The sequence below is a fragment of the Pungitius pungitius genome, chromosome 12 (assembly GCF_949316345.1).
Source record: "Pungitius pungitius chromosome 12, fPunPun2.1, whole genome shotgun sequence".
In the NCBI taxonomy this organism is placed as follows: domain Eukaryota; kingdom Metazoa; phylum Chordata; class Actinopteri; order Perciformes; family Gasterosteidae; genus Pungitius; species Pungitius pungitius.
The window spans coordinates 18,838,334-18,860,918 of record NC_084911.1 but is presented as its reverse complement, the minus strand read 5'-3'; the positions used below and the strand labels follow the sequence as shown (position 1 = coordinate 18,860,918).

Genomic DNA, 22,585 nt, shown 5'->3' with positions numbered 1-22,585 from the left:
TGGGGGTGCGCCAACCCGTTTGGGACATGGAAGGGGTGCGCAGGAATAAAAGTTTGGGAACCGCTGCTCTACACCAACTCTCTCAGGTTTGTCATCTCGCCCGCATGGTTCTCTTACCGCTGCTATGCCGATGACACCCAACTCATTCTCTCCTTCCCCGACTCGGACACTCAGGTGGAAGCACGGATCTCTTGCCTGTCTGACTGGCATCTCCCAGTGGATGTCCGCTCATCACCTGAAGATCAACCCTGACAAAGATTCTCCAACCCAGGACCTGACTGTTGTTGACGCCCACTCAGAGTGCCAGGAACCTCGGCGTGACACTCGACTCCCAACTCTCCCTGACTGCCAACATCACAGGCAACAACACAATCCTGTTAGGTCCACGCTCTACAACATCAGGAGAATATGTCCCCTTCTCACTCAGAAGCAGCGCAGGTACTGATTCAGGCTCTTGTCATCTCCCGCCTTGACTACTGTAACTCTCTGCTGGCAGGTCTCCCTGCTGCCGCCATACGACCACTGCAGCTCATCCAGAATGCAGCAGGTCGACTGGTCTTTAACCTTCCTAAATCCTCCCACACCACACCACTACTCTACTCTGTTCACTGGTTACCAGTGGCTGCCCTCATCCAGTTCAAAACATTGGCACTCACATACCATGCTGTGAATGGATCGGGTCCAGTCTACATCCGGGGACATGGTGAAACCCTACATCCCAACCCGCTCACTCCGCTCTGCATCAAGCGGCTTGTTCCTCCCTCACTGAGAGAAAAGCACTCCTGGCTCCTAAATGGTGGAATGAGCTCTCTGATGAAACTACAGACATACCTCTTTAAACTATAGCGTGACTAAAAAAAAAACACTAATTTGATGAAATTGCTCTTTCTTGTTGAAATGCACTTATTGTAAGTCGCTTTGGATCAAAGCGTCAGCTAAATAAAATGTAATGTTTCAGTCTGGAACTCTAGTGTTGACACGGGTTACAAAATACCTCAAACCTGGATATAGATGTCCAAACCAATAAGCTAATATATTATTTATCAGTAGACCTGCGATCAAATGACTTTGATTTGTGAAATATGAAGAGTTTTTAGGTTTCCTCAACATTCCTCAAATTCAATTTATTTTAAAACATAGACCATATAATATCTCCAAAACTGAAATGATCCTTTATGAACCGCATCGTTGTCTTTGGGGTTAAATCTATAGCTTTCTAGTGAGGCATCATTAAACGTAAAAAAAGAGCTTTTAAAAAATGACTTGTCTGATAAATCTAATAAACCAACTAAGAGAAGGCAGATGTACTTATTCTACTAGTTCAATATTGAAATTAAAAACACATGTGTAAAAGGTCTCTGGTTGAGACTCACACAGACCTTTTAGGCCTTATGAAGGGAAGAAATGCGCAAACCCAAACTAAACAACTCACTTTTTTTCTCCTTCATTGAGACTTCAGGGGAAATCTTCTTGCTGGAAGGCAGGAAGTTGGACAATGACTGGTCAAGTTGAAGCAGAATAAAACCATTGTATGGAAGTAGAGAAACGGACGAACATAAGAGGCTGATGTAAAATGAAAAGGCCGAGCTCATAACAATTTGATTGAAAAAAAGCGGAGGGCTTGGCCAGGTGACGTTAGCTTGTATCCAATAAAAAGGGAGTACGCATTGGACGGGCTTACCCGCGGTATTCTCGCTGGTACTTGTCTCCATACGTGGCGTTGAGCAGGATCAAGTACTCCGCCAGTCCAGCATCACTCAGACTGGTCCTCCTGCGGAGCTCACTCCACAGCTTGTGCGACTCGCCCAGGTACACCCGCCTCACGTCGTACTTCTTTCGGGACTCGAGACGCCTCTGTGCACGGTCGGTGTCCGTGAGTCGGGGCCGTCCTCTGCAACGCCTCAAGCCTCCTCTCTCTCGGACCCCGGCCTGGTCGGCGTCCAAAGGAACGTCCAACTCCGCCAGGCTGAGCGCCATCTTGACAGCTGGGAGTTGTGACTGTCTGCATCCCGGAAGCTGGTCCGACCCGCCAGGAAGCGCAGATAAAACGCGTCTGGTGGTCGTCCCCCAAAACCTCGGGCGTATTAACGTGGCTGCACCGGCGACCACCGCAGTTGTTCACCACGTGGCTATTTGTGTTTGTCAAAAATACGAAAAGAAATTCCACCCGTGCGCACCGAGACCCAGGCGGAACGTTACAGCGATGACGCGTTTTTCCACACGGACCTCAGCAGCACGGGCACCGATGTGCAACACGTAAACAGAACTTCAGCGCAGCCGTTAACTGGGAAAGCACCGCGTCAGAGCGCCTGCCATGACGGACATCCTAACACTCGTCTTTAGAACGTTTACGTCACAAACCGCCGGAAGTGAGGAGCTCACCGTCCCTCCTACGTCACCGGCGACGTGCAGCGCGCTGCTGGTCGGAGACGCCGGGCTCAGCCGCTCCGTGCTGCTGCTGGCGGCGGTGACGGCGGCCTCGGAGATGGGGGTGCGGGTGGTGTTCTTCACCCAGACGCGGATCCAGAGCCTCCCTCCCTGTCTGCAGAAGCGCGTTCCCAGCGTGAGCCCCGAGAGTCTGAAGGTACACGTCACACTCCAGGCGGACCCGGTGATTTTATGGTAATTAACTAATAATTGTTCGTGCGTTACACGTCGCGAGACCAACGTCTGGGCGTCTACTAACGTTATATATATATTTTAACTTATTAGCATTTCTTACTGTATCACGTCAATCACGTGAACTTGAATTATTTACTTGTATTTTAACGTCTTGCCTGCAAGAGATATTATTCGAAACGTGGCTTTCTTTTAATAAACTTTTAATAATTTTTGTGACCAGTTAGAAAAACATTTCATAACTTGTACAATATGATTCCATTCATAGGCGTAACCACGCATCGGTCATGTCCCCCCCCCCCCCCCAGTATACAGCAGAAAATATATGTAAAATATATAACACAATCCATTTTTTTCCATGTCGTGCAGAGATAGTGATGCGCTTTGTTGTCTTGGACCTCACCTTCACATTCACGTCAATCGTGTTCTTCTTTTTTCTTTCAAAGAAAATCCAATTTTGCTATCCGAGGACGATGGAGGAGCTGCTTCAGCAGGTGGCCGGCCTTCACGAGCCCACCAACACGTGTCCCGCGCCGCCGTCACTCATCGTGGTCGACGGGCTGGAGGGGTACCTGTGTGGCCCCGGGGAGTGCGGGGGCGGCCTCAGCGGGTTTCACCTGGGGGAGCAGCCTGTTCAAGCCGCACACCTGTCCGCGCTGCTCTGCGACAGCGCCGCCTTCCTCACGCGAGCCCTGAGGAGTCGCTCGCCGAGCTCCGGCCCCTGCCGCGTCGTCGCCTCCTTCCAGCCGCCGGGGGGGGACGGCGGGCGAGCCCCCGGGGAGGCCTCCTCTGCCGCGGATCCCACCCTCCAAGTCCTCGATCGCTATTTCCGGGTACGCTGCACTCTGGACAGAGCCGGGAGCTACGAAGCTGCGGCAGCCGGACTGCATGAGGTGTGGAACATTTATCTCTCTGGGACGGGCTTGGCAGAGGCCTCGTGTGCCAAAGACTGTGAGGACAGGCCAGCCGGAGCCCAAGAGTGGAAGCTGTTCATCCCTCCTGATGGGTTCATGGAGTTTAAGTTGGTTTGAAAAGGTTTGCATGAAAGACTGTCGCAGTGAGGGAGAAACTGCAGTGTAATATGTCATGTCATCATTTTTGCTAAGAGTTTTATTTGCAGAAGGATGTTTTCTGCCATGCCCTTGCATTTATTCTTTGTAGCTCGCCACGGTGTCTCATTGTCACCGATACAATGCTGCTGCTGCTGCTTCTCACGCACTAAGCTTTCAGGACCACAGTGTTGAAGATAACCAGATGTTTTATGAGTTTAATCGGCAAAAAGCTTTGTCCAACACATGAAGGAAGTCTTACACAATGACAACATTTACACAGGTAAATAGTAACCTTGAATCAACCAAAAATATCTAACGTGTTTGTTTTGAGACCCTTCAAGATAAAACGACAAGTTGGTACCAAAGAACAGAAAAATACACATTATATACAAATGAACATTGTTTTGAAAACCATATTAATGTCTCCTCCCTTAATCATCTCAGGGTCTCAGTTGAGAAGCACTTATTTACAACATCGGAGCGATTGCATGTGTGAGACATCGGATTGAAGTGGCTGATATCACAGGTAGAGCATTCAGAATGTAGGAAAAAGTGTTATGTTATCCACAAGTTAATTGGTAGGTGATTTTAACATCTTTGATCTGTTGTGAAAAGCGTGCAACACGTTACGGACAGCCAGTCGGTTGTGAGTTTAAAGGTTTTTTTTTATGTTGCTCAAAAGTGTAAGTTGACTTTTTATATACTTTTAGAGAAAAATCAGGTGTGAGATGTTTTTCCAAAGCAACACTAGCATGAAAAACATGGAAGTTTTAAAAACTGCAACTGTAAAGCATCAAGGTTACGATGTACTGTACATGCTCTGCACTTAAGATGGCAGCAGTGACTCAAAACACAACTTAAACACGAGAAGAAAGACACTTGCTAACAACTACAGTTGAAAATGAATATGGCCCAAAACAGCACTAGTTATTCTTCGTTTGTTCCAGAATTCTGAAGTGATAAAACACAAAAATCTCAATGATACTATTGACAAATACAGTGAGTTTCATCAGCCGATGAACACACTGTCTTATATTTAGGCTTTAAAAGTACACTTAGCTCATATTTGAATACACCACTTGAAACACTTCTTTGAATTCATGGGAATTCTTCACACATCGACAGGGTAGAATACTTACAGATCAGCATGCAGACTTTTTCTCTGAATATCAGCATTTGCTGTAAACCACAGCTGTAGTTTTTGATGAAGTAGAAACCATGTACATCCAGGAGGACTCTTCCTCCCGAGTCCTTTAGCTTACACTTCGTTGTACGTCCGCCCGCAAATTCATGGTCCACCCGTCTCAACACCAGGGTGAGTTTGGGTGGATATCCAAAAAGCTTTCTCTGAGGCTCAGTTCCTGTGCCGCCTGCCCAGTTTGGCGCCGTCAGCCGACATCTTGGACGACGTGCTGCAATAAGGGCCTTCTATGAGCCGGGATCTCGTTCTTGTAGTCGTTGGCATAGATGACCAGGCTTCCGATGTCGTCTGCCCGGCTCATGGGGCTGTAATCCATGGAGACCCCGGAGTCTGCTACCGCCATGTAGGTGTACCCCGGCCCCTTGGGCACCCAGGCGTGGTTCGGGTACTCCAAGCTGGACTGTGACGAAAGGCCACCTGACCTGGAGCTCTGCGGCCCGGACCACAGGTCGGAGTGAGACTCGCACAACATCGTCTGTCCGGAGGCGAAAAGCACCCCGAGGGGTAAGGCCTCCTCGAGGCCGTCGGTCAGGTGACCGTCGTCTCTTTGGCTGCTGCTGCCGTTGAGGGTGACGTAGGTGTCTTGGGACTCCAGCAGAGAGGACTTGGAGCAGGGAGCTGGGTTCTGGTGGAGGGCCCTTAAGCGGTCCATGAGCCAGTGGTCATTTGGTTCGGCTCTCAATCGCTCCGTCGGGGCTGGATCGCCCCTTTCCAGCAGCTCTCTCTCGTCCACCCCTCTCACTACGCCCTCGTCCTCCCTTGGGCCTGTGGTCGGCGCTCTGAGGGCCTTGGGTGGCAGAGCTGGGAAAGGCAGGGAGGAGCCAGGGCGGAGCTCTGACAGGACCTCCAGGGGAGAAGGGCATTCTTCTGAGTAGAAGAACTCCGGAGTCAACCATATGCCTCCATCGGTATGACCCAACCACTCCTGTAGCCAAACACAACATCGGAGATTGAAAGCTCCTTAAGGCCTCGAACACTGAGATGAAGATGGGGTTCTTCTAAATTGTCCGGGAGCACGGCTCTTGATTGAAGTGACCCGACTACCATTAGACGTATTAGTAGGACAATCGGCTCGATGTTTGTCCACAGTGAGTCACAAAAACGACGTAAACATGGCGGCATCGTCTTAGCATTAGCAAGTTAGCATTCAGCAAGTACAGCCTCCAAGGGCCTGTTCTTACCTTAAAGTCCCCTCCATACACCGTGAAAAGACCTTTGAACTTGCTGTCAGGAGTCGGAATAGTCGGCCAAATCTTCTTTATGACAAACCTGAAAAGAGACGAGAGGCGCACAATATAATTCAGCGTTTGTGTTCCTCCATTTGTCGCTGCCGTAGGAACCTGGCAGATGTAAGTGAATGAGCTGCACGCTGCTGGTTATCTGACCTCCGTTGGGACAGAAGCATGACGAGAGACACCACAATGAGGATGAACGAGATGAAGAGCATCAGGGACACCATGACTAGGTCGAGTTCTGGAGGAGGCACACAATGGTTGGGAACAAACTTGACTTGGATCGGACCTTTCCATGTGCAGTAAATACATGGGACTATGTAAATGTTTGGCTATAGCACATATGAACGAGTATTCACCTGCGGGCAGCGTTTCCATGACAACCGGGTCCGTCCAGGCACTCCAGTAGCCGTTGTAGCTAATCCCGTCCAGCTTCACACGGACTCTCACCTTGTACTTGGTGCTTGGCTGCAGGCCTCTGAGGATCCACTCCGAGCTGGCTCGTACCACCTCGACCTGCTGAAACCAGCTCATCAAACAGGGATGCACTTTTCGGCGAGTTTTTGTTAAGGGAGAAGGCTTCTGATTATAATTTCATTAACAGTAATTCGCACGCCAAAAGTTTCATGAGCCAAACCGGAAGTGCGTAATCAATGTGGAAGTGGACTTCCTGTCAAGTGTCAACACATCAGGAGAAAATGGATCCGAGACTGTCTGAGTGAGTCTTCACTACTTTGCCCTCAGATGTACCTACAATTACATTTGCTGACATTGCAAGAGTGGTGGAGGAAAACTCCGTCACCAAATATAACACAGTAAATAAAGTTTATCATGTCCATCAGTATCAAGGTAACTTAAGTGAGAGCAATCAGGCTAACTGTTAGCTACTGAACTGTTAATTAGAATGACAACTCATTAGCGTGTCCACTTGGAGCACATAGAATACCATACGAAAGCATTATAGTCTGCTCTTAATGAAGCATTATGGTATCAATTTCTTCTTTATGGTTGTCCAAGTGAACGTCTTGTGTAATCTTAGCCGAATGCAGACGTCAACAGCTGCCGTTTTTTTTGGCACGGCTCAAAAACAGGCTCCCTTTTTCCTTTTAGGGGTGAAATGGTTTCCAAGGAAAAAGGGGACAGCCGCTGGTTTCAAGCAGCAAACCGTGATCCCTAACACGCAGTCGTCTGAGGTAGAGTGTCTGCTGCAGACCTTGGTGCTGCCCTGACCAGACAGGAAGACCACAACAATTGCGTGTTTCCGATAACAATTACTGAAATTGTGAAAAAGGTCTTGATCAAAACCGGTGCATACCCCCCCCCCCCAACCCTCCCCGACCCCGATATCAGCAAGGCATTAAAACAGGCGGCGTACCTGCCCCGAGTGGCCGTCGGCCGCGGCGTAGCTGACCTCGTACATCATGCTGTCGTCCATGTACTTGAGAGGAGGAGGCACCCAGCTGACGTTCAACTGGCCTTTCTGGGCCGTGGTGCTCACCGTCACGTTGGCGGGGGGGTCCAGAAGAACTGCCACGCGGGAGAGACAAGAGGCCGCTGGTTAGAGAGGATCATTCCTCCCTGAAATACTGCTGCAGAAGAGCAGAGGCTACAAACACATATGAGGTGTGAGGCGCTTGTCCCTTCCTGAATTGTTACTCGAAAGATATGAGAAAACTGTTTCCCATTCACACGACGTGTTTGTGGGTTTTATGCAAGCTTTTTCTCCAGACATGTTCAAGTTAAACCCGACACTGACGAGAGAGCCGCGAGTCTGAAGCTAAATGGTGAACAAAGAACCAAACGGTAAAACTGAGCTGCGTTTTTTGGGCGTTAAAGCCCTCTGGGCCGGCAGTGGCACCACTTACAGACGAGCTCGATGAGGAGGCTACGGCTGTGGATCAGCGCTTCCTCGCGGTGAACTCGTATGTCCATTTGGACAAACAACTGGGGTCGGTCCAGGTGGCAGATGAACAGCTTCTTCCCGCCCGCTGCAGGGAGGGCCCTCAGTGGGCACCTGCTGCTGTTTTCATTCCTGCTCACGACAGAGAAGACAGAAAGCAGCGTGGGTTCACAGGATTTTTCTTGAATGAGGTCCATCAGAATTCAGACATGCATAGTTCCGTTATATTGATTTATCTACCCTTTTCTTTATTATCAAGCCTTAAATATGTTGATCACCCCGCTTTCAAGAAATGTCCTAAGCACAGTGGGGACCTACTGGTAGGTGTAAGTGAAAGAGTACTGATCCACCGAGCCCGCCCTCTCCTCATCTTCCTCCCAGAAGCACGTGAAGTCCTTCCTGCCTTGTATGAAGCACTTCGGGTCTTCTCGTTCCTCTCTCAGCAGCATGGCCACTGAGGAGGGGGAATTAGGAGAGAACAGCTCGTTATTTTCATCATTAAATCCCCTGTACGTGTTTCTACAAAATGGTCACTTTTGATGTTCTACAGGTGTGAATTAAAAAAAAAAGCTGATCTTACCCTTTCTTTCGAGATCTCGCGCATCCTGGGTGACGGAGGCGTGTCGAATGGCGCAGAATAGCACGCAAAGCGCGGACCAGCGGCTCAGGTGAAAGCGCGTCATCCTTTTGTCTTGTCTGAGAACGGTCGCTCGCCGGCATCACTGAAGAAAAACAAGCTGCCACTGACCGGTGCGCACCGTGGCAGGGGGAGGCTTGTTTTGGGGCTGATACCATGGATAGCGCTGCGCCGTTTACGCGCCTGCACGTGAGCGATAAGCCGCGCGGAGCAGAGCTGTTTACTTCCTCCAAAAAGTCGGTGAAGGCGGGGCACGCGCACTCCAACGAAACCTTGGGACGTGCGTAAAACCCGCGCAAAGTCGGATAAGAGAGAGAGGTGGATGGGTAGATAGAATGATTGTTTTCTATTATTTTCAATTCATCTAACTAAAAATAATGCTGATGTCAAAGTTAAATATTGAATTGTATATTGTTCAAATGGCCTCGTACGTGATAACCTGTGCCGTGGGTGACCTGTAGTGAACCCCAAGTAACGGAAACCGCGTGCTCCGAGACGCAGACGGTTTCTTATCTACTTGCTGCACCCACACGTCCTCTTCGTGTAGCCAGCATTATCAGCGCTGCACACGGTGTCTTCACCTACGACAGGCAGTTTAAATGCAACCCAGCGCCTCGGTTACGTCACGTCACGAGGGGACAAGATGTCCTGACGCCACTGAAGTGGGAACTGATGTAAAGATCTCACGTCCCTGCCTTCGGTGACAGAGACACGTTGGACCAGTGTCCAGCTGTCTGGGGTTCACTGGCCCTGTCCAGATAAGTTCTGCTTTTACACACAACACGGCCCTGACCTGGTGTTTTGGAGTTAGGAGGTGAATTACATTTCAGATGCTGGTGTTGTATATTCTCTTAAAAAGGATCTGCAAATACTCTTCCATTTGTAATGAATATATTCTTTATTTTCATATACACGTTTCGTAGAATCTCAATTTATTCTCGTTTGGAGGCTGCATTTTGGGCCCCACAATGCTTCCATCTTACACATTCACAAAGTAAAAAAAAATGACCATGTGATCGCCCCTCTTTTAGAAAGCGACCAATCAGGAATGCGAAACATGACAACAAATAGATCACACACACAAGAGAGAAAGAACAAAGCCCCAGACTAACAGCTACTGACTGGATTTATATAAAAGCGTCAGTCAGGAGTTTCTCCATATGGCAGAAAAGTGGTTAAATATTAAATATCACTGGACAGTTTAGCACATTTAACATTTTCAAGTAGCAGTTGACCTTGTGAGCTCCTTTTGCAAACTATTTCGGATATCATGAGCTCTGTGATGCCCCTCCATTCAGTTTGAATACATCGCAAACCTGCAAAGGCCGGAGTGCTGAAATACAAACATAGTGTCATGATTGTTGCACACAGATTCCTCGTAGTAAAGCCTCAAAGGGGTGCGAAGGAGACGATTATATCAGCTATGGGATATTCAAACAATAGCTTTTGTTGGCCAGAGGTTATGGTTAAAATATCAAATGACAAGTCAGTAATCGGCACACGGACAATCACACCGGAAAGGACAAATAACCATTTTGTGGTGCAATCAAAATACTTCATCAGGAAACAGTTTTCTGGTGTCTAGGTGTGTGTGTTTGTGTGTGTGTGTGTGTGTGTGTGTGAGTTCACTTCAAGTGGCAGTGGTCACAGGTTGAGTGACAAAGGCTCAGCGCCTTCATCTATGATGAGCTAACAGCACAAACAATTGCAACAGGGCCAACAGGGTTCCCCTGGGAGCCGGAGGGCGGAAGCTACGTCAGCTCGGATCACCACGCACAAAGAAGGACTTAATTCACTGCTCAAATAGGTCTTTGCAAATAGTTTTTAACTGCTAATAAATGCTCTAAAAATGGCCTTTAACTATCAGCTCCATGTTTTTCCCAATAGTGGGAGCACCACAGTTGAAGGGTATATCCTTCACAGACATCAGGGTACACACACACACACACAGGTGCATTTCTACCAAACAGTTAAAAATAATGTCAGTGAACAAGTTTAATCGTGGTGGTGAATGCAAGTTTTACGACAGACGCCGTTAAAGACGGAGTGGCACAAAAAGGTGAGCGAGGGGGCCGAGGCACGACACGCCGACCGAGTGGCGACTACGAGTGTGTCATCGCGTGTGTGTGTGCATGTGTGTGAAGGGAGCGTTGTGCAACGCGAGGCGTTACTGAGGCGGCAGGGCTGCACAGGCTTTGGTGGACCATCAGCTCCCCCCAGAGCCCGTGGTTGGAAAACAGAGACAGAAAGAGGGGCACCTTTAAGGTGACAGACCGATGAAGAAGGTGCTCGAGGCACCGAGAGGAAAAATTCTCCAGGTATGATTGTGTGTGTGTGTGTGTGTGTGTGGCTAAGAAGCCGGCTGGTTTAGCACGCGCAGCCCCCGTGGCTCTCTGACGGCGAGTCTTTAAGGGCCTGGTTCCTGTGGTTGGCCTCGAGGCCCATGTCCCCCTCCATGCTCTCGTTCATCTTCTGGCAGATGACGTCCACCAGGCACTCAAACACCTGCTTCACGTTGACGTTGTCCTTGGCGCTGGCCTCGAAGAACTGGAAACCTGGAGGGCGTTTGCAAGATGCTCCTGTGTCATCCGCCGTGAGCAAGTACAGTTGCATGCATGTTGAACTGTTCCTACCTAAATCCTCAGACAGCCTCTGGCCGTCCTCCAGGGGCACCAGCCGGTCGTCCTCCAGGTCACACTTGTTCCCAACCAGGATCACCTGAGCGTTGTCCCAGGAGTACGTCTTGATCTGCGTCGCCCTGTCCAACGGGCAGAACAGGCCGCGTGATCGGAGGCAGAGGGCTTTAAAGTCCTCAGTGACCAGTGGGTAAGAATCTCCAGGGGTAATAAAAGGCAAAGATGTCCTAAAAAAGGTCAGACTCACCAGTCCTGGACTGCGGTGAAGGAGTCCAGGTTGGTGATGTCGTACATGAGCAGGAAGCCCATGGCTCCTCGGTAGTAGGCGGTGGTGATGGTGCGGTAGCGCTCTTGCCCTGCGGTGTCCTGCACACACACACACACACACGTCTACAAATTACAAACTAAAAGAAACATTAAACCCTTTTGGTTAGGCAACACATGACCACCACCCAAGAGGCTCTGCCCGCCGCTCCGCACAAGAGAAGGAGGAGGAGGAGGCGGGGCCGCAGTGGGTTTGTCGGAGGCATCTTCCAATTGAAAGTGTGACGATGCGCTCGGTGGCTCCAAACAGGTGTGGTGGATGAAAGATGCAACAGGTAGACAGACTCCCCTCCACCCTCACGGTTACTTGGTAACCCATTAAGTCCTTCATTTGCATCTGGGGCCTAAGTGTGTGTGTGTGTGTGTGTTTGTCTGTTTTTCGCAGTGGGTTGCCCGGGTAACCGTAGAGGCCACGGAGCGTCATAAATGTTCCATTAGACCCGGGGCTGCCCCCAAACAATCCCCTCTCACTTTAAACAACATTATATTCTCTCAAACTCTGCTTTCTGTCGGGGCTTTTTTTGTTTTTGTTTCATTAAGAAAAGTGTCAAATATTGCAGGTCCCTCCTTTATCTCATCCACACAGACTTAAGCAGATTGGCATCTAACCAAATAGAGCAACAGTTGCTTAATCGACCCCCGGCAGTTAACAAAAGCAGCTCCCTGGTGTGTGTGTGTGTGTGCGTGCGTATGTTTACATGTATGATGATAGGGACGGTTGACATACGTGGTCGGAGACAACACCGGGACCCTGATGAAGCGTTTCCATCAGCCCGACGACACAAAGCGTCCCCTGGATGCGAGTGTGCAAAAGGTGTGTGCAGGTTTGCTCAAAGATCAGAGATATATTTCCATGGCACCCAATGGAAAACGAGGGGGATGTAAACAATAGGTGCACACAGTAGGAGACATGCGCTCGATTCACCGTGTGTGTGTGGGGGGGGGGGGGGCGGTGAGCCGGTTTCCATGACACAGCGGAGGCCGGCAGCTGTGCGGTGGGACCATCAACAAACGCTGCTCCTGCCCGAGGAGCGCCTGGAATCAGGTGTTCCGTCAGGAGCTGATCATTAACGCCCTGGAAAGGGAGCACTGGGTCCCACGCCCTCTTCAAACACGCCGCTCCACCGCAGTAAATCTCCATTATGTCCCCGTCACATGCTGATAGGGAGCTTCCTTCGCTTCCGGCTCTCAGGAAGCAGACGGGTCCCTTTGTCGTTACACGTCCCCAGAACCCGACAGACCCCCCGCCCTCCCCTCACCGAGCGCACGCCGCCGTAGCAGCTCACTCTGTCGCGCTCCTTCTCAGCTGTTGGTCGCACACCACGTGTTATTAAGAAAAAAGACACATGCTCGGGTCCAAGTCTGTGTGTGTGTGTTTTGGTGTGTGTGTGTTTTGGTGTGGGCTCCTCTGGGCTGCTGATTCATCTTTGACAGCGTTTGCGTACCGTAGAGTGGCTCACGCGTTGTTGGTTCTGATGAATCACCTGTTTGAACAGGCTTAACCGTGTGTATGAAAAGGATTTGTAGTGTGTCGTGACTAATGTGGGCTGGGGAGGAAAAGAAGAAGGATCAACCGTGTAGAAGCCCGGCAATGAACGCCAGGGTTTGGTATTTAGACCACTAGCTCCAGCTAGCAGGCTAAGCTAACCAGCCATGAGAGCGCATGGTTTCCCTAAAGAGGTCCAATAACTACAGATGTGCAATAGGAAATATTGCGTGTTTTTTGTTGTTGAACCCTCCCTCGTGTCTTTTAAAGTGGCATCCTTGGTTTGTGAAGTTTAAAACTGCTACAACATGTCCACATGCATCCATCGAAGCCATCACACACACACACATACACACACACACACGAGCGCGCGGCCGTGCCAACCACACCTCCTCTGAGCCACGACGCTGTGATGGAGGGCGGCACGCCGTGCCTCGACCACAAAAACACGACCCCACAAATTACGTTACTTTTTAGCATGCAAGCGTTTCCCTGGTGAGAGGCTTCTTCTCTGGAGGTGCGAAGGAGAGGAAGTGAACTCAGTGGAAACTATTCACTCGCCTGCAACATCATTAAAACCCATTCAATGGCACCGTTTCCTCTGTGCAGGGATGTAGATGCTAGTTTGTTAAGCGGTATACACTTTAATTAACTATCTTCCCTATGACTGTTTATTCATCTATATTTATTACATTATAACGGTTAGGGGATGTTATGCATGTTAAATGTTTTTTAGAATCATATGCCTAGCTTATCGATCTATTTCTTCACCTGTACTTGTTATTATGAGCAAGCATTTTATTTATATTTACTGTTAATTTAATTTCCTTTTATTATATTGTTACATAAAAACATAATGATGGTCACCGTCTCTTAGTATTCATCAACATGAATCACCGTACTTTATAACCGTTTGAAAATAATTGCTAAATCTTGTGACCAGTCCTTCTCTTCTCCCCTTTCACAATAAAAGCCCTAGACATGGCGTGTGTTTGGCATGTTTGTGTCGTAAAGGCCCTAACGTGTGTAGAGTTCATTTCTACATTAACTGCTGCTTGAGAAAGCCACAAATTGTGCAATGTGGCCTTGACTAATTTGCATGACGACACGTGTTCAGTAAACAAAAAATGAAAAAAAAAGCAACGAGCAAAGAGGAACCACTGATGTGGCCAACAAAAACTGCAGAAACAGGTTTCAAGTTTAGCCTAAAAAATGGCTGAATCGACACCTGAAAAACGTTATGAGCGCCACCATCTTGGTATCTAGCGCTCCACAAGGCTTTTTCTCAAACTTTTAAATTACAATAAAGTAAAACCAAATTCCTTGTGTCTTTGTTGGGAAACCTTGGCGTAAGCTTAGTAGACTCCAAAAGGTTTCTGTATTTATTTTAAATAGTTTGTTTCCGTTTCCTTGAAGTTGCCAAAGGAATCATATTACAGATGTTGAAAAATGCAAAATAACCTGCAGATCTGCGGTGAGACGGTTTCTCCTTCTCTCTGAGCCTCGAAAGTAGAACTACGGGTCACACTTCATGCTCCTGAACCTCGCCCTGCAGCCGTCTGCCTCCCAGCCAGCACCAAAGAGACAAGGATCACTCTCATCCTCCTGGCCTCCCGGTCCCGTTTCCCTCCATTCACATCCGAGGCGATGCCGTTTTGAAGAGACTGGACAGGTTAAAATGCGACGGGCTCAGGTGTGTTGGATAGAGGGCGCAGAGCACGTTACGATCAATACGCCTTATTAGGTAGAGATGCAACAGACGCTTCTTTCACATGACTTGCTTATTTGCAAATATTTTCTGACATTTTCTCTCATGGAAACTTGTTTGAATTACATATATACAGTATAGTCGCTCCAAGTTACTGGACTGTCAATAATCCACCAGGAAAGTAACTCTATCCAATAGGTTTTACTTTACGGCTGCAGGGGCATCGTCATGGCGCTGAACATCGCCAACGGCAACCTGCTCGCGGTGAATACCATAAAACGTAATCAAACTACATTTGTAAAACCACACACACACACACACACACACAGTATCTTATCTTTCAATCCACTCACCCAGATCTGTAACTTGATCCTCTTGTCGTTGCGGAAGACGGTCTTGACCTTGAAGTCGATGCCCACGGTGCTGACGAAGGCGGAGGTGAAGGAGTCGTCGGCGTAGCGGAACAGGAAGGACGTTTTCCCCACGCTGCTGTTGCCGATGATCAGCAGCTTGAACATGTAGTCAAAGTTCTGGTCGGCCGCGTCCTTCTGGGACGGCGGCTGCTGGAGCCGCGAGTCATTGGATGCCATCTAGAAGGAGGAGGGAGGGGGGGGGGGACAAGAAGGAGGCTGATCACCTGATGAGAACATCGGCTCAGTCAAACAGACTGAAAAGTCCACTGGGCATCTTCAAAGCAGCACTGTCACATTAAACAATGCGACTCTAAGCCTAGCCAGGTCCATGTGACCTCTGAAGTGTCATTAAACATCTTTACAAACGTAAAAGACGGTGAGATAAAGTGTAGAACGCTTTTGGAAGTTAGAGGACGCCGTGCCATCTGCTTTATTCTCAGCATTTTGGCCTAATCTCTCCTGGAGGGGGCGTTGTCAGATGACCAAACCTTCGGATGTCAGTCGGCTAAACAGGGAGAGATCAATCGGTTCAGATCAGCCCTGCCTCCAACGCTCTCTCTCTCTCTCTGTGTGTGTGTGGGGGGAGACCCGTCTCCGTGGAAACCGGACAAGGGACCCAGCTGCCAGCCAAGACCCATTAGCGGTCAAAGCAGCCAGTTCACTGGGATGTTAACTGGCCAGAGGAGGTCCCCAGAGTGGGATGGACATATCCATCACACTATCGATGGCTTCGGAAAGAAAGAGAGGAAGGGGGGGGGGGGGGGGGGGGAGGCTCATCTCTACTGAGACGTACTGTGTCAATGTTTGCTCTCACAGTAATTGCCAGGTTATGAGGGGACGAGTCCATATTCCTCAATTGTATACTGATTGTTTGCTCTTGTATGCGGCTGTGTTTGCTCCCCTAGAAAAGGAAACAAAAGAACTGATGGCTGAAACAGAAGAAATAAAACCCTAAACCGTGGAATTCATTCAATATTTAAGTCATCCCAAATCACTGTTGTTGGATTTGTATCAGGATTGATCTGTATCTGCGGGCTCACTTTCCACACAGCCAGTTCAAGCCGGCGCATGTTGAAATGAACAATGACACAATCCCCTTTCACAATTCGACTTTACCGGGAAGGTACATCCCCCCCCCCGTAAACATTATCCCTTTTATACTGAAAGGTGCTTCGTAAAGTGCTCTGATCATAAGTATCACATCTTCCTAGTGTCATCGCATGATGCAGTGGCACATAAAGGCCCCCCAGGGAGGGATGCTGAAAGATCCCATTGCATCTACCGATTTTAGCTCAGTTTTAAGCCTGAGGTGACCCCAGTCACGTGCCCCCCCCCCAGCTCAGCATGTCTGCAGGTCAATAAAAAGACTCATACAGCCAGCAAAAGATGAAACCAGATCAATTAGCAGATAAAAGACTGTGTTTTCTTTTCGTTTGATTGGAAGGTGTCGAAAGGCCCGATGAAGGGGTCTGTTTGTAGGAGCCATCTGGCTCACTTCGACCACACGTAGGAAATAAGTGGGGCAGCTGTCACGTCAGTTCCGGCATTGTTTGGGAAGATTGAACCCCCCCCCCCCCCCCCTTGATCGGAGGTAAAGGATATCATCTTCATTTTTACGACAGACGTGAACTTTAACAACTTCATGCAGCAGCGGTGTGACGAATAAAAAAAGGATCCAGCTAGAAGCATACGTTTGGTATCACTCCGCGAACATCCACCTGTTGTTAAAATAACGCATGACCACCCGGGCACGAAGGCAGTGCGGGGCAGGACAGAAGAAACTCGAAAACTTCAAACTAACTTACGTTGCTGGGGAGGGAAAAGCAAACGTCCCACTCGACTCCCGGGGCAGCGGTACGCGGATGTCTTCCGTCCGGCGGGGCGGTGAGATGCCGGGTGGAGTCACGTTAGCTTGCCTAAAGTGAACCTAGCGCCTTTAAATGTCCCCCTTTTCCCACGGGATACTTTTCTGCTCGTGTCTTCTCTCGAGGTTCGGAGCCACTCCCGGGGTCTCTGTGGCGTGGGTGACGCTGTGACTGAATGTGACACGGACACGCAGAAGAGCTGAAGGGGCCGCGTCCACAGCGCGAGGAGAGAGGGCTGGACACCCAGGGCGCGCGCACCACGGTGACGCGCGCCCTCCAGAGAGCCAGGACAGCATGGCTAGCAACCATGCCATTCAAGTAATAATGACCTATTATACCACCTTATGTATATTGCTCCATCCTCTCCGTGAGGTTAAGAACACAAACATGTAGTATTAGGAATAGGAACATAATCCAAAAATACTTATTTGTATTGTTTATTGTACATCTCACTAGGGTGGTTTTAGGAAACATGCCATGTGTGATAAAAACGCAATACAACCCCCTCCCTTCCTTACGGTCCTGGTTCTCCAGTTACCAAAGCTCAATGTGTGGTCATTAGTTGTGGTTTCATTTGATCAAATTATGTATGTGTGTGTGTGTGTCCAGTTATTGTTTGTATCAAACTGAGCAGCCTCGTCTTGAAATAAATTGCATTTAGCATCAGGACTTGAGTGTTTTTTCATGCTGCTTAGGTACACATCCACCACAGAGATCAAACTAATGCAAATGAGGTCTACATTTCCACATTAGAGACTAATTGAATAAAAGCTGCTTCGGGCTCCCTGACTCATAATTAATTGAACAAGCCGCAGCGCTGCAGGGCCGCTTACTGGGCTTCCAGACGTTTCACTCTGTGAAACGGTCGCTTTCTCACACACCTACTCATTTCCTCTTGAGGGTCAGGAATGACGGAGGAACGAGTCCTCAACACTTCCTTTTGTTTCCCCGTTTCCTCATGTTTTACTTTGCTCACAGGCGCAGTGCAGGGAATTCTTTAACAGCGTGCATGTTCTCGCACTGTTACGGCAGAACCTCCATATGGCCATACGGCACAGATACCTTGAGAGTTCTGCAGCGCTGCAACGTCTCAAGCCTTTTCACTTTACCTCCCCCAGGTCATGCCTTGAAGGTATGAGTGGATAAACTTGTTCTTTGGTTAAACAGCGTTGACTTTATTTCCTGATGCCACTGGCGTCGGGGACTTGTTGTTAAAGCGTTTCAAAACATCTATTTGTGACAGAAACTTCCTTGTACATTCTACAAAAAGGACAATAAGCTGTTGCACAATGTCAGCAAAGTGAAACAAACTGCCCTCAGGGGTAATTATGTGTGTTCCTCATGTTCTCTTTATAAAGCAGGACGGAAGGAAAATAAATCACACTAAATGGTTATTAGTCGCAGATGCCTGGATGAATGAACATTTTGCTTTTAGTGCCGGGCTCTTACATTGAAAGGCCTGCATATAAGCCATCAGTGCTGATGATGTTGCAAAGAGAACAGCGGCTCTCTCAGCCTGCAGCTGGCCAGCAGAGCACCTACTCCGCATTCAAGGCTGGGCCTCCCACAGACCTGCTGTGCGTCACCGGTAATTGAATTAAAACCTTTCCTATTTCAAATCCCGACGCGGTCTGCTTGTCTCCGGGTTCTCTCATCAAGGTTTTGTTTTTTGAATGCTTGGTTTCAGAGCAGAACGACCCCGACAAGACCAACATGTCGTACAGGGTGCAACTAAATCAATGGCACAATAATATCCCAAACACACAAGGTGATAAAATTAACATTTATGGTCATCAAAATATATGGATACACACTTTTACAAATAAAAAAGGCTCTAATTTAGTGGTGCCCAAAGTGGGGGGCGCACCAACTTCATCACCAACACACACACACACACACAACAAAATAAAATAAAAAAAGGCACCAAATACAATTATTAAACGAGTTTGGGGCGGTATCGTGTTTCTACACTATCATAGGGGGGCTCACAAAAAGTTTGTGAACTGCTACTGCACTTCTATGCTGAGCTCAGCTAATGAAAGCACCTGCTTCCAAACATCGCCCCCTGCTGGTCCAGCACAATTCCTGACGCGCCGTGTACACATTTGAAGGGGCTTCTTTTTTTGGGATAACATTTGTTATATTATTATCATGACAAGCAATAAAACCAAATGGTAAAAAAAGCATCAAAATACATGAAATGTGAGACAGCAAAGTCTCCGATTGACATTGGGTACACACACCCCTCTCTAAATGGTGGATAAATTCAAAGCTGTGTAGATCAGGTTAGCCGTGGTGCAGATGAACCCGATCAGGTTGCAGAGGCTGGACAGGCCGTGGTAGCGGGCGAACGTGCCCTTGCACGCCCTGTACTTGGGGTCCTGCTCCCTGAGCTTAGCGTACTCCTCCTTCTGGCTGCCCAGGCCGATCTGCTCCCCCAGGCCATGCTCCTTCTCCACCTCCCTCATCTGGAACATCACCGCGGTGGCCGCCGGGCCCAACCACCTGGCGTTCAAGCCAGCCGCGAGCAGCGCCACGAAGTACAGCAGCATCTGCGAAACAGGAAGACGCCGACAATTTGCATGCCTACGTGATTCAAGGAAGTAGCTAGAGACTTGTGTGCGCCTGTGATGTCTGACCTGCACACTTTCCTGCCAGACCAGCAGGACCTTGGGGTGGTACATGGCGTACACGGCCAGGCTGACGACGTTGCCACCCAGCAGACAGGAGAAGTACACAGGGAAGAGCTTGCTCTGCACCAGGCCAAAGGTGTGCCGACTGACCTGCCGCACCAACGCAAAACCTGCAGCACACGCATGGAGATCCCAGTCAGGAACCAAAGTGCCCTGTGAAAGCCTGTCGCCATGACTACTTCTGTTGGATCCATACATTTTACCGGAGAAAGTGGCGAAGAGTCATAATGTTGCTGTTTTATGACTATTCTATGGCAAAGATATATTGATCAAATAATTTTATTTTTTTTAAACTTAAATATCATACAACAAAACAATGTGTTTTATAAAAACGGGCAAATGATTGAGCTCATGCCCATAAATGATCATACAGTGTGTTGATAACTCTGAAGTGATCAGGTTGAAAAAGCCTTGTGAGAGGCCCATCTCTTCGGGGGGGGGGGGGCCTCACCTGCTATGAAGGAGACCCAGACCTGCATACCCCAGGAGAAAGAGAGCACCAGAAGGTGAAGCACTTTGACCAAGTCCGCGGGCTCGCCCTCTGTTGCCATGGTGTCACTCTGCAAAATACACATGATAAATACACATTGAGCCTACACCCCCCCCACCTCATTGGGATACCACAGATCTCAGTACTGTACTAGTACAAATAAGTGAAAAAATATATACGCCTTCTGTTAGGCAAAAAGTTCCCAGTGAGGTCACACGTGCTTGAGGGTCAGAGGTCAACGTCAGAGTTAAACTTATATGAAAAAACTCCCTTAACAGAAAACTTATTTATTTGGGCGTTTACATTTACTGTTGCGGACTTCTTAAACTTCATTAAGTAAATAGTAGTTATATGACAGGATCACGCGCGCACCCCACCGGGGCCACGGAGATAACTGCGTCCTGCTCCACACTTGCAAACCTGATAAGTCCCCAGAACGAGATAAGGCAGCGCGGGGAAAAACACGTCTCGGAACCCACTGACAACGACATTCACATCTCCACACCCATCGCTGGCCTCATTTGCACGTGGTGACAACGGCAGATTGATTAAATGACATTAAACCTACGTCCCCTCTCAGCCACAGCTCACACTGCCACAGGCTAACAGGCGTTAGCTTCCGGGCTAATTATGTCGCGAGTTTTATGCCGTCGGAGGTGAGCGTGTCACGGTGAGACGTACAGTCGTGTCCCTCTGAGTCTCTCACACACCTGCACTCACCTGTCGTTCCTCGTCCTCTGTCGGTGACGGTATTCAGCAACGTCAAACGCCAACGAGTCACAACCTCCGTGTGATCCAAGGTTCAGCCCAGGGTTCAGACGCTGTCAGACCGTCATGTCAACAAGCCCCGCCCCTTGACGTTAGCCGGACCAATGGAATTCTTTGAAACATTTTTTGAATTGCTTCACATCCATTCATCGATTTGTTGTTGCTTTAATCACGTGCACTTCCCATCCCAGCTGTGGAAGTCGACCAGGAGGAGAAACCTCTCTCTATTGCCTTACAATTTCAAACGATGAATAAAATATTTTGATTGTTATTATTTTTAATAATGTAATCAATAATAGTAATTAGGGCCGGGACTTGTTGTTGTCTGAAGTCATGAACGCTAGTTGGTGCTCCAGTATAATCGGTCCTCCGAAACTCATCCAGTGAGAAACGTTCCGCGGTGCAAAAAATAAGTAAAAAATGTGTTATTTTTTGTGTAATTAATTCATCTTAATTCACATTGTAATTAATTAATCGTAATTAACGCGCTAAAGTCCCGGCCCTAATAGTAATACATATATTGTATTACTACACATTACGTTTGAAGACTAATCTATAAATGCATATATACATTACTGAAACTGCTATTGTTAAGGTGTTCACTGAGATCCACTTACACACTGACAATGACAACATTTCTGTCTTAATCATACAAGGTATTTCTGCACGGCTTTTGACACGCACTTAAATTGTACTTATAATGGCACTTATCTATAACATGTTTTGAAACTAATTATTTGAGGAAAATTGTACTTTCTTGTTACTTGTTCGTCCGAGTTTGTATCGCTACGGTTGAAATGCACTCGTTGTAAGTTGCTTTGGATAAAAGTGTCCGCTAAATGACATGTAATGTAATGTAATAAGTGTATCTGGTTTCCCATGTTTGGAAGTGATCAATGCCATCTGTTCTCACATCAGGCCTTTTGCATGGAGGTGCTGGTCCGGTTCTGGAGAGGATAGTGTCGGCCACACTACATTCTGCCATGTGGGGCTCCAGTTTCACTTGGTCTCTTCTTTATGTTCCATGCATTGATGACAGCCACTGTTTAAACTTGCACCAAATGTACAGGCCCCATCAAAAGATTTAAAAAACAAAGTTAAAAAACTAAAAAGTAATGCTGCTTCTCCATGTTTAGTTTTGACTGTGGAAACAGAAAGTAGACCAGTCACAGGAAATCACTTCTCCCATGTCTAGAGTTGGTAATGTAAAGTCTGTTTTTGCCTGACCAAGAACATAATCTTGTTTTGCAAACCAGTTTCCTGTTAAGGGAAACAATAAGAACAAAACCAGCTAAAATGTTCCAAAGGCAATGGCCATCATTTCTCATTGCTTTTAAAACAACATTATTGTTGTGATTAATTAACTAATGAATATACCTCTGATCTATCGAATGTGATACAAAAAACATCATCTGTATATGGTGTAATAAACACTTCAATATAAAAAAAATCTAAATTTTCTGAATTGAATTTAACTTGTCAGGCTTCACATGGTTGAGTCCATCTGCATCTTAAGTGTTGTGACTTATTCCCCAGTCAGAATTATTCAAGTCATCACTTG

The 22,585-nt window shown here is 48.0% G+C and overlaps 5 protein-coding genes across 7 annotated transcripts in view; 1 reads left to right on the top strand and 4 right to left on the bottom strand.

The window, feature by feature from the left end:
• Positions 1-2,001, bottom strand: part of znf653 (zinc finger protein 653) — a 9,832-nt gene extending 7,831 nt beyond the window's left edge. The window contains exons 1-2 of the mRNA XM_037475770.2: positions 1,682-2,001; positions 1,433-1,473 (exon numbers count right to left, since the gene is read on the bottom strand). Of these exons, the coding sequence (XP_037331667.2) occupies positions 1,433-1,473; positions 1,682-1,977 (337 nt within the window). The 5' untranslated portion in view covers positions 1,978-2,001. The remainder of the gene's footprint in view (positions 1-1,432; positions 1,474-1,681) is intronic.
• A 298-nt stretch (positions 2,002-2,299) lies between these two features.
• swsap1 (SWIM-type zinc finger 7 associated protein 1) lies at positions 2,300-3,832 on the top strand. Its single transcript, XM_037475774.2, has 2 exons — positions 2,300-2,584; positions 3,066-3,832. The coding sequence occupies exons 1-2, from the start codon at positions 2,315-2,317 to the stop codon at positions 3,648-3,650; spliced, it is 855 nt and encodes a 284-aa protein (XP_037331671.2). The 5' UTR covers positions 2,300-2,314; the 3' UTR covers positions 3,651-3,832.
• A 27-nt stretch (positions 3,833-3,859) lies between these two features.
• Positions 3,860-8,891, bottom strand: epor (erythropoietin receptor). 2 transcript variants are annotated; one of them, XM_037475772.2, is made up of 8 exons: positions 8,585-8,891; positions 8,323-8,458; positions 7,970-8,136; positions 7,480-7,631; positions 6,464-6,623; positions 6,258-6,345; positions 6,054-6,141; positions 3,860-5,797 (listed from the first exon to the last, which is right to left on the bottom strand). In XM_037475772.2, exons 1-8 carry the CDS (start codon positions 8,685-8,687, stop codon positions 5,060-5,062), a joined length of 1,632 nt encoding a protein of 543 aa, XP_037331669.2. In that variant the 5' UTR covers positions 8,688-8,891; the 3' UTR covers positions 3,860-5,059. The 2 variants fall into 2 exon arrangements, with proteins under 2 accessions (XP_037331669.2, XP_037331670.2); XM_037475773.2 differs by having other exon boundaries at positions 6,464-6,620; positions 8,585-8,889.
• A 624-nt stretch (positions 8,892-9,515) lies between these two features.
• On the bottom strand, positions 9,516-17,332 carry rab3db (RAB3D, member RAS oncogene family, b). The gene is made up of 5 exons (XM_037475777.2): positions 17,014-17,332; positions 15,149-15,385; positions 11,525-11,643; positions 11,275-11,399; positions 9,516-11,196 (listed from the first exon to the last, which is right to left on the bottom strand). Exons 2-5 carry the CDS (start codon positions 15,383-15,385, stop codon positions 11,009-11,011), a joined length of 669 nt encoding a protein of 222 aa, XP_037331674.2. The 5' UTR covers positions 17,014-17,332; the 3' UTR covers positions 9,516-11,008.
• Positions 17,333-18,835: 1,503 nt separating this feature from the next.
• On the bottom strand, positions 18,836-21,217 carry tmem205 (transmembrane protein 205). Of its 2 annotated transcripts, none has more exons than XM_037477515.2 (4): positions 20,967-21,217; positions 20,218-20,326; positions 19,713-19,876; positions 18,836-19,625 (listed from the first exon to the last, which is right to left on the bottom strand). In XM_037477515.2, exons 2-4 carry the CDS (start codon positions 20,315-20,317, stop codon positions 19,323-19,325), a joined length of 567 nt encoding a protein of 188 aa, XP_037333412.2. In that variant the 5' UTR covers positions 20,318-20,326; positions 20,967-21,217; the 3' UTR covers positions 18,836-19,322. The 2 variants fall into 2 exon arrangements, with proteins under 2 accessions (XP_037333412.2, XP_037333411.2); XM_037477514.2 differs by having other exon boundaries at positions 20,977-21,213.
• Positions 21,218-22,585: the final 1,368 nt, after the last annotated feature.